Source organism: Triticum urartu, chromosome 1A (genome assembly GCF_056163025.1).
Source record: "Triticum urartu cultivar PI428250 chromosome 1A, HENAU_Tu73, whole genome shotgun sequence".
NCBI lineage: Eukaryota > Viridiplantae > Streptophyta > Magnoliopsida > Poales > Poaceae > Triticum > Triticum urartu.
The window spans coordinates 485,522,008-485,537,029 of NC_141873.1; the positions used below are offsets into that span (position 1 = coordinate 485,522,008).

Here is a 15,022-nt window from a genome sequence, read left to right on the forward strand (position 1 = left end):
AACTCAAACTGGTCAATCAAATTCATTGTCTTCACCAAGCTACCATGGTTTAAATTCCTTAGCTCTTTACTTTCAGTACAGATGTGTTGAAGAATTTGACTCTCACCATGAATACTTTGACTTGAAGACTTCCATCATGATACTTTTATTTGTCTTCCATTTTGTTGTTCTGAAGGTTGTTTGTCCGTATGTTCGCTTGTTCTTCATATACTGCTACTTAGCGTATTTCTTCACCCTGTTATTCCTCGAAGAACTAACGTCTTTAAAGAATTTGTTAAAATCTCCCACTCACCTCCGCTCTGGTTGATAACTTGCACTTTCAACCATCCACCACCCCAGCAACAACTCATGAAAGGTACCCGACATAATCAGCCCAGCGTAGGCCAACATTCGAGTAAGGCACGACTACACCCACGACGACCTGTCGAAGAAAACACGCACACATGGACAAGAATAAACGCTACAAAAAGGTGGCCTCGAGTGTGCATGCGTTCCACAGGTCATGGACGTCCGAGGCCGTCGGGGAGGTGATACAAGTAAAACCCCGATTGAATGGGGGTAAAGGCGCCAAGGAGGCATCAGCGAGGGGCGCGCGTGGATCGAATGGGCGAAGGGCGCGCATGCCACTGGGAGGCGGGTACTTCAGCATCATTTAAAGGAGTAATGTGTTTTTCACTCATCTATGCAAATATTAATCTAAGTGAGGCCTCCGACTACTCTCAGCATCTCATATGTGAATCTCAAACTCCCATTCATCTGTTTAATTTGAGAGAGGTTTAAAAGGCCTTCTAAATCAACTGGATAATCGCAGGGTCGGGAGGAATGGGGGGTCCAATCGTTCCCGCCACCTGATGGTGTTTCTCACCAAAGCTCATTGTCGACGCCTCTCCCACCCACCTCTCCGCCGGGGAGCCCTAGCCCCAGGTCAGCCCACCGCGCCCTAGTGCGGCAAGCGTAGCTGACAAGGTGAGGCACATCGGCATCCCTCGCCATATGTCCTCCGATGGCATGACATCGCCTCTCCTCCAGCTCCGGACAACTCCCCGCGATCCTTGTGGATCTCGGGATCGAGGACAACAATGACCTCCACTGTGGCCCTCCATCTCTGCCACGAACGTCTCCCCCCTCCGCCTCGCCACACAACAAGTCAACCTCAAGGGGCAAAGCATGACGCATCAAAGCAGAGGACCACCCTAACCTTGACGCATCACTCCGGATAAGTCGCACGCGCTGCCGTCAATAGCTATCTTCAACGGCCATAGTCCAAACAAATGCAAGTTTGTTTGTTTTTTCCTCCTTTTAATTCAGCCATGTGTACATGAGATTGGAGATGAGCATGATCTGTGCAAATGTTGAATGGGGTACTATGTACATGAACTTTACATATACATTTTCCAAAACCTTTTTGCAATGCTTGTTGCATATGTGGGAACATGTAGATAACCAAGAGAACTTCATGGTGAGCTTGATCAATCTAGGATTCGAAGTTGGACGATATATTTTCTGCCAATGTCAACTATCTTTTGGAAATGGTTTTGTCACTTGTTTCATTATTTTGGTATAAGCACTTGATAGTTACTTTTTTGTTATGCCGAATTATATGCTAAACAATGTCCGAACATGTTGTTGTTAACACAATGGATGAAATTACATATATTCTTGCGTCAATCTCGAAGTTATGCATCCAGTATCATTATTATTTTGGATTTGTCCTTGGGTATATGTGCCATGAAAGAATATATATCATCCAATTCCAAGAACAATAAAAGGGGAGGGTTGTTGATGGTGACTATGTTCTCGTCTACTCCGGTACATTCTCTTCCAAGCACGTATATCAAACCATTTCCTCTCAGTTTCTCAGTTTTTCGATAAACGGTGGATTCTATTGACTCAAAATAAAACATCGAAGAGATAGAAACACAATGAACACACACCCAACCTCTACATAATACCAACGCGCGCACACACACAAAAGGCAAGAAAAACACTGAAAAAGAGAAGTCATACAAGATCAAAGCTATGCCTATGCGAGGAAAAAGGAAAAAAATAATCCCTAAAGTGACAGAAGCAGCTGCAGATGGCAAAAACGTTGCAGCCAGTAAACAATCTTATCATCCTCGGACAGAACTACAGCCGAACTGTTTTTCGATTCGAAGATCACGCTAATATACTCTTGATAAATGATTATGAGCAGTCGTGGTGTCACCTAACTTATCTGCAAAGTAACAGGAGTAGTATGATACCATATCCATGGCATATATTCGACGGAGTCGTATGATTGCCTTGCGCTGTTACCAGGATAGGTACATACATGACTTGGCCGCATCTGGAAGCGAACTGTGTCATTGTATTCCAGCGACCTCGGCTGCCCAGCTCAACCACCTTTCGCACCGCACCGACGACAGACATCTTTTCCTCCAACAAAAGGAGACAAGTGTGTAATCGTAGGACGAACGCAAACATGGCCGAAACAAGACCGGTGTACAAACATGCCCAATGTGCAGGGAGCATGTGGGACAGGGGTACTACATCAAAATTAAGAACACCAAACGATGGAATTCCACAGGGAATTTTTCTATTTTGAGTGCCCAGAGTTCCATTTCCACAGAAATACCACCCCCAACTCCTGAAGCTACTGGTATAGATAGATACCCCGTCCTGAGTGAAAGAGACACCTCAAGCACGGTCCATCTCAACAAAACCTAAAGTCGTTCCACGTTCCCCTCCAAAGGAGCCAACGTGGGCGGGCAAATAGTTTCGTCTGAGGTCAGACATACCCACATGCTGCAAGATTGCAGTAGACATATTTCGGCAAATGCTAGGCAATACAGGATGCAGCAGGCAAACACCGGCTGAGAACGATATATAGATAGATAGCAATGGCACTTGCAGCCAATGTGTATGTACAGCAAAAGATCAGCCACATAAATAGCAGTGATCTAAGTCGATGGTCGTCATGTTCGCCAACACTCGAGAGCACACCTAAAACTACCACTAGTATGTACAGGCAAGGATAGATAAGACTGGCTGACGGGGAACCCTCTGCTTCTTCCCCTCCTATCATCAGCTCCACACCCAATCATGTCGTAAGTTTAGCGAGCCGCCCACACCTACGTATATTGTTTCCCTACATGATATACTTACAAAACCACGCGCGAGTTTCTCCTGCGTGTGGCGCGGGCAGCCAGTGTCAGTATCGGTTTCCAGTCAGGACAGGTGGAAGGACCCCTGCCCCTCAGTAATCGCGTAGAGTAGCTTCTCCCTCATCCTTTCCTGAATGGCGCAAAGGTTTGGTGTTAGTATGCCAATGAACGGTAACTTTCAGGAAACTCAAACGTATAGCAACTGGAACTAACTACTGCAAATAATCATGCCAGAAAAGGCATGTTCAGAATGCCAATTACTACTGACTTGGATGCGCACTTCATAGTCCACAGTTTCTTTTAGCTCAAGTGTTCCATCAAGATATTAAAGCACTTATCTTAATTAATAAAAATAGTAAGAAGAATAGAAGTAAACTATAATCTACTAAGACGTGCTCAGTTTTGATAGCAGAAAGATAGAGAGTTCAGACCTTAGAGCAGTAGGCAGGTAACTTAAGATAGTTAGCGCAAGTCATCACACTTGGCAGATCATCATCAGCATCGTTGTTGCTATGCTGTTAATTGTATAGCACAAGTTAGCAAACTAGTAAAAAGTAACTGATGAGAGATAGAGAGGTAGCTTTAAATTGTGAAAACAGACCTTCCTGACAACTGTCAAATTTGGATTCAGTGCAGCCAGACCACCTGGAGGGAGCCGAGGTGAACCCGTTATAAATTGCAAGAAAGCTCTGCGTTCATGGCATCCAAACTCTTGTATGATCTCTAACAACTGCAGCGCATTAAGATTTCTTGTTATGGTACTGAGATACTATTTTTCTTGGAAAATGGAACTTCAAAATGTATCTACTAATAAAAGACTTACATTAAGGACTGCAGGACTGCTGGAGGTGTAGCCATGATCAAATTTTATGTGATCCACAAGTTTCACAAACTGTTCAGAAGCAAGGTGTCAATAACAAAAAACGAATATTTACAAGAAAATCAACAACTTCCAACAAAAGTAATCTTGTTCGACACAGAGTAATCTTGTTCTCTGCATATTTATAAGAAAAGGCACATACATCCCAGTTATCTTGTTCTCCGCAGAGTAATCTCTCCAGCTCATCCTCTGAGAATGCCCGAAGTGTGCTTAGTGGAAATACCTGCAATACCCAGTGTAAGTGTAGCACAACAAATTGGATTTTTTAAACTACGAGCAGTAAGAGACAACACCAGAGAAGAGTGGAAAATGTATAATGAGAAGTGAAACATCGAGTTCATGTCACCCTATTGGCCCCATGCGAGGCTCATGAGTTACAAATCAAAGCAACCTAGCGCCTATATACACCTGAACAGACAGATGAGGAAGCTCTGGTAAAAAAAGGACGAAGGGCGAGTCAATCGCCAAATCAAAATGATTGCCATCAGAAACAGTTAGAAGTGTATGCATATTGGATTAAGATTACTTAAGAAATAGTACACAGGGTTATTAAATGAGGAATGGCTTTTGCATTGTCTAATTAACGCATTACTGCCAAGTTCCTCCGAGGATAAAAGCGCTAGTAGGAAGAAGCAAATTTGCAACTTTGTCAAAGAGTGTAGAACGCATATAAACTAAGAACTGTAGAGCCATGATAGCTTCTAGGTAAGTAACAATGCATCCTACACGCACTCCACATTTTTTGAACTGGGACAACCCAACCATGGTGTAACTGAAAAGCTGTCATTAGTTACACACAAGTATAAACATATGAGAGCGGCACCATGATATAGCATACCTGACTGAATCCTGACTCAAAAGCCTCCAGCTGTCTTGTGATTCCACTTTTAACCGTTGCCTCGACAACAAAAGAAACATATTCTTCCAAATTCTCACCAGTTACCTGAAAATAACTTAAGTAATTTAGGGAATACTTTAATCTGCTGCGAACCCGGCAACGGAAAGTGGCACGGTCATATCACTTACATTGTCTGAAGTACCCTCTGAAGAAAGCACATATTCTGGATACCCTGGGACAGCAAAGTCAATAACAAGATCCTCAATTTTACAACCACGATAAGACAAATCAGATGTGCTCTGGCATTCCCTTGTCGAACATGATTCTAAATATTTCCTTTGACAAGTAAGCGCTTTAAACTCCATAAGGGTCATTGCGAGTTCAGGATCAAATGAATTGATATCATATATATTAAGCTCCTATCATAGAAAAGATTATTAGATCGACAAACAGAAGAAAGCATAATAAACATGATATATATTCCGAGAATATAGGACCCAAAATACCTGTCCTAGGATAAGCTTGTAAAATGCTTTGGAAAATGGAATGTCAAGAATTCTGCCATCCTTAATTGCCTTTGCGAGAACCTGACCAAGGAGGTGAAATCTTTTATTTATTTCCGAGAAGGAAGCACAATCTACAGAAGCAGACCACGGTCGAGGAAACAATCCATTAGGCGCGACCACAGTCCCAATGTGAGCATTGTTGGTGCCAGCTTCACAAGAAAGCTCACCCCTCCACATGCCTAAACCAGACTTCTGAAACTCATGACTTATCAACGTATAGAACTCCATTGTAGGACCTAAACCTGTGCCTACTTCTTCTTCATATTCTACTTCAAGCAGTGCACTACTCTTAGCATAGGAATGCATCATTTTCGCAGCTGAAGCCAGTATATCATCACGATCAACTTTGAACTTTTTCCGTGAAATGGGTGAACCTCTTTCTGTTGATATATTGCTACCACTTGTATCTATCATATGACCACGTTGCATTGATGAAGAACCAAATGATGTCAGTTGGAAATACTTCCATCTTGCCTCAAAGGAAAATAAGAAAGGGCACGCAGACATCAGTTCAGTGCACCATAAAGGCAGACAGCGAGACCTTAAAACCAAGGGATCATGCATCTGTTGCTCCAGTTTATCTGTCAATTTAGCACTAACAAACTCCTGCAGTGGAACTGAAGAAACAGAAGGCTTCAGATCATCAAGGTCAGTTAACTTCCCTTGAGCAAAAGCATGGTTTCTCTCATTAGACACGAGGTGAAACGAGTATCGGTTTAATCCTTCTAAAACTTTCAGCATAAACAATATGTCATACAATGAATTTGATCTATCAAGTTTGCAAGGGATCTTGCCAAGCAACAAGCTGCTGAAGAAAGGGAGTGCTTGCCACATTAAACCAGTTTTACTGTCATTTGTTGATATCGCTGCATTAGACAGGTTCTCAGGAGAATCGTCTTTTTCTGGATTTGCAGCTGTTCGAAATGTTATGTCATGCACACTGCGCCAAAACTGGGTGTCCAAAATTACATCAGCTCCCGCATTGATCTGATCCTGCAGGATTGATTGATATAGAGTAACAGATCGGTCAAGCTCTTTTCCTTTCAGGCTAAATACCAGTTTTGGCTGAAAAGCACAATCAGTCCCGGTCGACTTGTTTCGTTCTGGTTGACCTCCAGCTGCACATCCATTATGGTGTTGAGGTTACCAGAACAAGAGACAGGTTGCAAATTAGAGAATAACAGCTAGTAATTAAGTCAAATCTAGACACACACTCACCGGAAGATGGCGACCCTTTCTTCGAGCATGGTTCTACATAAGAATTTTGATTTTCCCTGATGATACCCTGAAAAGGAGCCATTCTAGTCTTAAAACACGGAAACCTAGAAGTATGAACAGCGATAAACTGTGGATTTATTGGATAATTTTTTCCGGTATCAACAGGTATGTATGAAGTAATAGCCAAACCATGCATAACCTCTACGGCACTAAAAGAAAGTTATAAATATAAGCAAGTAGCACTCAGCCTATTCATATTTCAATATATCCCAACTGTTAATGTTTCTTAAGATTGCAAACAGAATAATACCTCTGATGAAGGAGAAGATTCTGGGCTGGAATCTCTTTCCTGAGGGTCATCTTCAGCACATTTGCTCTCGAAAGCAACACTACTAGGTGGTGATTCAGTATTCTGATCACTTGTGCATGTACTGACTTTGGGCCACAGAAATTGTTCGATAGAATGCAAGGAAGAAGAGATTTCCAAATTCACAGAATTATCATAGCTTGATAAGTTTGTTTCATCTTCATCCTTCTTGAAACGTACTCGGATACATGGACTAATTGTTGAGTGGCGAATAGGGATATCAGAAATATTGTTCCTTGGCTTGAAATTGTGGCTCATTATCACTGGGAAGTTGTCAAGAGAAGTAAGAGCATTCTGCAGTTTCCTTACAAGTAGTGTCAAGAGCATATCACCCCAACCTTGCTCCATTCTTGAGAAACAAATCCGGGCAAATGACTGAAATCTTTTCAGCACAGCACAAAAATGTTCAGCATTGTAATCTTTAAGATTGTCATCCACCTGAAGGTATTTGCCGTTAGACAGGTAATTTAACAAAGACTTGACCAGTCCACTCTCAAGGAATTCAAACGTCGTCATTGTTTCTCCTCCGTGAAGCTCCATCATCACCTCGCTCAAAATGGTAGACAGGTGTTCTTCATTTTGAAGACTGTCTTGGTTGAATGACTTGTCGGCAGAGTCATTTAGAACTGCACAGCAAGTTTTGAGCTTCTGCAAAATCTCTGTTAACCCCATCTCTGAATTCACTGCTTCAGCTGTAAAGTAAGTTGTCTTCACATGTCTTGCGAAATTAAAAAGGTTCCCCTGCCCAATCCTACAAGCCCTTGTTTCAGCAGATTCAGATTGGCGGGAATCAAATGCATAGCAGAAACATGTAGGTTTATTTCTTATAACAGGTTGATTTTCTGACTGTTGAGTGTCATCAGAGAGAGGGGGGCTGGACTTTGAGCAATCCTCTTGCATAAGAAGAGCCTCTACTGCATTGACAACACCTTCTTTGATAAAAGATCCAAGGTAAGCATCCGGAAGCTTTTGCATGAGAATCTCGATAATCTTCAGTGATGAGATTAGCACATGATGATCCTTCCGGGACAATAAACCAGCCAAGAAGCTGTCACATAATCACAGAAGTAACATATTCATTTAGACTCAGACAATTAACGAGTTCAGTGAAAATGTCTATAGGAATGCAGCCCTTCTTTTGCAGGTCGTGTTTACCTTGATATGTTTGTTTCCTTGAGCAACTCTTGAAGCATTTCAGGTTTACTGAAGTAACAGATGTTATTTACAATTGAAGAACAGCCATAGCAAATGTACGAATTTGCACCAGAGTTGACTGCCTGCACAAAACAACATACTCACTTCATATTTCAGAGCAAGAGCATCCTTAATGAGTTGTTAGTTCGTTATTGTGAACAGACCTTGATCAAGATAGGAAGGATATCCGTAGAGAACTGACACAAGAACCCTGGTTCATCGACAATTATTTTTTCTTTAGCAAGTACTATATAGGTGTCTTCAACATCTCTTGCCGCAGAAGGAATAAGCTGGATTGCTAATTTCAGAGCTTCATTAACCTGGTAGGATCAAGAATTAAACTATCAAATCACTGGTTGGCAGCTAGTGTGAACTTCAGGGCTGCATGTTGGTGTAAAAAGAGGTATCAAGGGATGTGATCGGACAAGTTCTACTATTATAGCTACTTATTTATTGATCAATGAAAATAATGTTTCGCTTGTTCAGAAGTGGAAAGCAGTGCTTATAATACTCCCTCCGGTCCTTTTTAGTCTGCATATAAGTTGTGTCTGAAGTCAAAGTATCTCTACTTTGACCAAACTTATAGAAAAAAGTATCAGCATTCATAATGCCAAATCAATATTGTAGATTCATTATGAAATGTAGTTCCGTAGTACTCCCTCCGTCCCAAAATTCTTGTCTTAAATTTGTCTAAGTACGGATGTATCAAGTCACGTTTTAGTATTAGATACATCCGTATCTAGACAAATCTAAGACAAGAATTTTAGGACGGAGGGAGTATATATATTTGATATTATAGATATTGATATTTTTTATATAAATTTGGTCAAACTTTGCAAAGTTTGACTTGACACAAATCTAATACGCAGAGTAAAAAGGACCGGAGGGAGTACAAGTTAAGTCACAAAGAAATGGATAAGACAAATTCACAATAATGGTAGCATAACTTATAAGATTACAGCCCAGTTCTTTTGGCTGCTTCTCCCAAAATCTTGAACCCGTATTTTTTTTGACAATCCTAGAGGTCCAATTCTCAAGATTCTAGGAGAATCGGACAAAAGAATTGTGCCTACTAATTCTTTTCTAGTAAATATACTGATCAACTGAGCTTGGTGCATGTATTAGTATTACTACTGGTAACAGCAGCCTCTGCTCATGTAGGTTATGGACCACCTGATGTTGACATTACCAAGAAACAGAACTATAGAAATATGGACTGGCAGTAAAAAAGATATTAAGCAACCAACCTGGTTATTTTGGTTTTCCGAAGGCAGGTATGGCATCCCATGGGAGAGATCTGAACTGACCAAAATCCCCCTTATGGTGCTACCAACATTCAACTCAAAGAGAGACTTCACTGCCACAAGTGAAGTACAGGCTAGCTTAGCAAGAAGCCCGATCAAGTTCTGCAATCACAACAAACTACAATCAACTCCCTCAAAGACATACTCATGATACGCATAGAAGGTCAAGGGGAAGCATACACTGCAAGTTGATGGGTTAAGGGAAGTGAGTCCGCTGGCGTTGATCAAAGGAAGGACCTTCTCTACCAGGCCCTGGTGGCAGAGCTGGTCAAGAAGCTCCACTGAACCACTAAAAGAGTCTACAATGCTTATCAGGCAAGTTGCAACCTTTTCAACAACCTGTGATATTATATCGCCTGAAACATTAGCAGAGCACTATGTACATGCCTAATACAAGCAAGCTCGGTTAAATTAGTGGGTAACAATACCATCTTGTCCTCAGACTGCAGTAGATTACACAGCATTGGGATCGAATCCATCACAAACTGGGAGCAATCTGCGGGGACCTTCTTGCAGGCATTTGCAACAGCTGAGACAGCAACCCTCTGAACCATCCAAGCAGGCACCCAATTAGCAAATGCTGTAGATTCTCCGCACCAAAAGATGGAAATTCTGCAATTCTAACCTGAATACTTGCAGAGAAGAAGTCAATGTATGCCAGCACGGCGGTTATCATGCCTGCCTGCAAGCACTGCGCCGGCTGCCGCAGCGATATCTTCTCGAACGCCTGCAAGCACTGCTCATACAAACAGAAGAAGCGTGATTGATCGATCACATGAAGCGCTTGGTTCAGGTCAATGTGATGGTTTTCAGGGCTGCTCCGTTACCTGCTCGGCCACATCAAGGTACTCGATCGCGAGGAGGCGGGAGCAGAGCACGGGGAGGAGGCCGTGGCGGACTACGGCGTCGGCGGCGCGCGGCATGGCGTCGCAGAGGTAGGTGATGGCGCGCACGGCGAGCAGCAGCTCGTCGGGGCTGGCGACGTCGGCGCCGGCCAGCCGCACGAGCGCCCGCGCGGCGGACTCGACAGGGAAGTAGCCCCCGGCGTCCTCGGTGCAGAAGGAGAGCGCCTCGCAGAGCTCCGTGAGCGACGCGAGCAGCGCGCCTCCCCCGGCGCCCTCCGAGGCGACGGCCGCCACCATCCGGCGGAACTTGCCGCTCCCGGGCCCCCCGTCCCCATCCGACTCACAAGACGACCCGCCATCCCCGTCCCCGTCCCCGTCCCCATCGTCGCCGTCCACATCGGCATCGGCGTCGGCCTCGGCGGCGTGGCCGGAGGACGAGGTGTCCATGTCGGAGGCGGCCTGCTCCGGCGGCGCGGGCGCGGCGGCGGCGGAGGTGGAGGGCTCGGCGGTGCAGGGGCGCTTATCGGCGGGGGTCTCGGCCTCGCCGGAGCCGCCGGGGTCGGAGTCGGGGCGCTTCCGGCAGCGATCCATCGGCGCGCGCGCTCACCTCAGGCCCCCGGGCGCGGGCGTAGGCCAGCAGCACAGCGGCAGTCCTCGCTCCGTCCCAGCAACGAACACGATCGATCGGGGAGGGGAATCGGGGGGATATGAGTTGAGAGACGTGCGGGGTGGGGAGGGGGGGCGGGTTTTAAGTCTGGTTTACCCCTCTATCCCGATCGATCGGGTTTAAAATCCGGGAGATTTTTAACCGATTCGGTGCGGTTTCTGGGGGAGATTCCCCGTGTTTATCTGGGAGTTCCGCACCGCCATTGTGTGCGGGGGTGGGTGGGTGGAGGGCAGTAATGGAACTGCGCGCCGCGGCCTGGCCTGGCCTGGCCTTGCGGTTTGGTTTGGTTTGGTTTGGTTCGGGGTTTGCTTTTGGACTTTTGGTGTGGCGTCGTCCATTGGCGGGGCGAGGCTTACCTGGGAAGGCACTGCCCATGCGTGCTTTGTTAATTGCGGATTACGTGGAGGCCGGAAGGATAGGCTCCGGCTCCGAGCGAGGACGGGATCCTTTATCTAGCAGATCTAGTAAAAGGCACTGTATTGTGGTAAGAAATCTAAAAATTAAATAAGGATTTGTCTAGGGCATATCTAGATGTGGTCTAGTTATTGCACATCTAAGTGAGTGAATCAAGTATAAAGAGAAAAAGAAAAAAGAAAAAGAAAATATCCACACGAATCTCAACGTAACATCAATGACATAGGACTTAGATGTGCAATACTTATGGCACATCTAGATGTGCTTTAGCAAAACTGGATTAAATAAAGCTAAACCGTGAAATAATCGTATTTTATAGTTTTGGACGAAAACAATTTCACATACCATAAAACGGCCGGTATTAGGGGAAAAAATCTATAACTCCCCGAAAGAAGAACTTGTACCCAAGATATCCAGCTTTGGAGTCGACTTTTAGGGTGAACTAAAAAGACATGCGGCGGTAGACGGGAGAGAAATTTCAGCCCAACCGACGCCGGACTCGTCGGAGTCCGACAAAACTTCGACAAGGTGCTCCGATTCTGCCTAAATCCCCTCCAATTTCCGGCAACCAACCCCGATTCTCATTGATTTCAACCAATTCATGTGTAGGAGTATGAGCTCAGGCGGGCACCGGCAGAGCAGGGGAGGTTTGGCGCGAGCTCGAAGGCTGTCGACCGGGGCGTGGGGACGAGCAGCTGGACGGGGCCGCAAGCGTGTGTGAGCAAGGGAGAGGGGTGGGTCCGCGGGCATGCGTAAACAGTGGAGAGGGGTGGGGCCGCGGACGCACACTAGGAGGTGGCCGGTCAGGGTGCCCGCCCACGAGCCGCGCGCGAGCAGGAAAGTTGTTGGGGTTGTAGGCGCAAGCTCGAAGGCGGCTGGCCGGGGTGCGGGCGTCCACTAGATCAAGATCGGACACGTGGTGACCTTCAAGTTGCTGACTCCCGACACCCTGAAGGTGATCGTCTTCAACGACGACGACATTGAAGTGGTGACCAAGTGCGAGAGGCACGACGACGCATTCGTCGTGAACGTCTAGGAGAGCTCTCTGTTGCGCGTGGTGTTTTGGTTAGGACTATGTCATACTGGTTCAGTTAAAAACTACTCCCTCCATCCGAAAAAGCTTGTCCCAAGCTTATTCCTCAAATGGATGTATCTATCTAAGCTTTTTCGGATGGAGGGAGTACTTAGTTTAAGTGTCTTACTTGAAGGAAATATGTTCTAGAGGCAATAATAAAGTTGTTATTTTATATTTTCCTTATTCATGATAAATGTTTATTATTCATGCTAGAATTGTATTAACCGGAAACTTGATACATGTGTGGATACATAAACAAAACACCGTGTCCCTAGTAAGCCTCTACTAGACTAGCTCGTTAATCAAAGATGATTAAGTTTCCTAACCATAAGCATGTGCTGCCATTTGATGAACGGGATCACACCATTAGGAGAATGATGTGATGGACAAGACCCATCCGTTAGCATAGCATATTGATCCTTCAGTTTTATTGCTATTGTTTTCTTCATGTCAAATACATATTCCTTCGACTATGAGATTATACAACTCCCGGATACCGGAGGAATGCCTTGTGTGCTATCAAACGTCACAACGTAACTGGGTGATTATAAAGATGCTTTACAGGTATCTCCAAAAGTGTTTGTTGGGTTGGCATAGATCGAGATTGGGATTTGTCACTCTGAGTATCAGAGAGGTATCTCTGGGCCGTCTCGGTAATACACATCATAAGCCTGTAAGCAAACGACTAAGGAGTTAGTCACGAGGTGATGTATTACGGAATGAGTAAAGAGATTTGCCGGTAACGAGATTGAACTAGGTATGAAGATACCGACGATCGAATCTTGGGCAAGTAACATACCAATGGACAAAGGGAATTACGTATGTTGTCATAACGGTTCGACCGATAAAGATTTTCGTGGAATTTGTAGGAGCCAATATGGGCATCTAGGTTCCGCTATTGGTATTTGACCGGAGAGGTGTCTCGGTCATGTCTACATAGTTCTCGAACCCGTAGGGTCCTCACGCTTAACGTTCATTGACGATATAGTATTATATGAGTTGTGTGATTTGGTAACCGAATGTTGTTCGGAGTCCCGGATGAGATCACGGACACGACGAGGAGCCTCAAAATAGTCGAGAGATAAATATTGATATATAGGACGGTGGTATTCGGACACCAGAAGTGTTCCGGAGGGTACTGGGTGCTTATCGGGTCACCGGAAAGGAGTTTCGGGCACCCCTGGCAAAGATATGGGCCTTATGGGCCAAGTGAGGGAACACACCAGCCTGGTGCGCCCCTACAGAGGCCAGCCCTATGAGGAGGAGAATGAAAGAGGGGAGGGCAAGGAAAGTGTGGATTAGGATTCCTACTTCCTCCCCTCTCCCCCCTCTTTCCTTCCCCCTCGGTTATATATGGCAGGGGGGCGCGCGGCTTGGGAGGGACTCCAAGTAGGATTCCTCCTACTTGGGGCACCCCCTTGGCTACCTCTCCTCCCCTCCAACTTATATATATGTGGGGGCACCGCTAGAACACACAACAACATCTGTTAGCCGTGTGCGGCGCCCCCTCCACAGATTACACCCTCGGTCATATTCTCACGGTGCTTAGGCAAAGCCCTGCGCGGATCACTTCACCATCACCGTCACCACGCCTTCGTGCTGACAGAACTTATCTACTTCCTCGACACTTTGCTGGATCAAGAGTTCGAGGGGACGTCATCGAGCTGAACGTGTGCAGAACTCGGAGGTGTCGTACGTTCGGTACTTGATCGGTCGGAACGAGAAGAAGTTTGACTACATCAACTGCATTGTCAAACGCTTCCGCTTTCGGTCTACGAGGGTATGTAGACACACTCTCCCCCTCTCGTTGCTACGCATATCCTAGATAGATCTTGCGTGAGTGTAGGAAATTTTTGAAGTTGCATGCTACATTTACCAACAGTGGCATCAGAGCCAGGTCTATGCGTAGATGATATGCATGAGTAGAACACAAAGAGTTGTGGGCGGTGATTGTCATACTGCTTACCACCAATGTCTTATTTTGATTCAGCAGTATTGTTTGATGAAGCGGCCCGGACCAACCTTACATGACCACGTTCATGAGACCGGTTCCACTGACAGACATGCAACTAGTTTTGCATAAAGGTGGCTGGCGGGTGTCTGTTTCTTCTACTTTAGTTGAATCGAATTTGACTGCGGCCGGTCCTTGTTGAAGGTTAAAACAACAAACTTGATGAATCATTGTTGTGGTTTTGATGTGAGGTAAGAACGGTTCTTAGTAGAAGCCCGTAGCAGCCACGTAAAACTTGCAACAACAAAGTAGAGGACGTCTAACTTGTTTTTGCAGGGCATGTTGTGATGTGTTATGGTCAAGACATGATGTGATATATGTTATTGTATGAGATGATCATGTTTTGTAAAAGTTACTAACAACCGGCAGGAGCCTTATTATAACGCCCTCGATGCGGCTATATCTCCCACGTGTCGAAGCACGACTTAGAGGCATAACCGCATTGAAAGCAATGTCGCAAGTGAGGTAATCTTCACACAACCCATGTAATACATAAGGGA

General features: G+C 45.2%; 1 protein-coding gene across 1 annotated transcript; it reads right to left on the reverse strand.

The window, feature by feature from the left end:
• Positions 1-2,826: 2,826 nt before the first annotated feature.
• Positions 2,827-11,086, reverse strand: UPL4 (ubiquitin-protein ligase 4). Its single transcript, XM_048685919.2, has 17 exons — positions 10,338-11,086; positions 10,136-10,246; positions 9,939-10,055; positions 9,691-9,849; positions 9,454-9,612; positions 8,371-8,526; positions 8,168-8,289; positions 6,956-8,060; positions 6,646-6,712; positions 5,368-6,545; positions 5,050-5,280; positions 4,862-4,966; positions 4,166-4,246; positions 3,967-4,035; positions 3,745-3,873; positions 3,575-3,658; positions 2,827-3,273 (listed from the first exon to the last, which is right to left on the reverse strand). Exons 1-17 carry the CDS (start codon positions 10,944-10,946, stop codon positions 3,208-3,210), a joined length of 4,548 nt encoding a protein of 1,515 aa, XP_048541876.2. The 5' UTR covers positions 10,947-11,086; the 3' UTR covers positions 2,827-3,207.
• Between the last annotated feature and the right edge of the window lie 3,936 nt (positions 11,087-15,022).

What these genes read in the sequence shown, in the direction of transcription:
- UPL4 (XM_048685919.2), bottom strand. Translation starts at nt 10,946, where the DNA reads ATGGATCGCTGCCGGAAGCGCCCCGACTCCGACCCCGGCGGCTCCGGC. An exon ending in CGGAAAACCAAAATAACCAG is followed by an intron (nt 8,527 to 9,453) that starts GTTGGTTGCTTA and finishes TGATCCTACCAG; the next exon opens with GTTAATGAAGCTCTGAAATT. An exon ending in TCCTTCCTATCTTGATCAAG is followed by an intron (nt 8,290 to 8,370) that starts GTCTGTTCACAA and finishes TGTTTTGTGCAG; the next exon opens with GCAGTCAACTCTGGTGCAAA.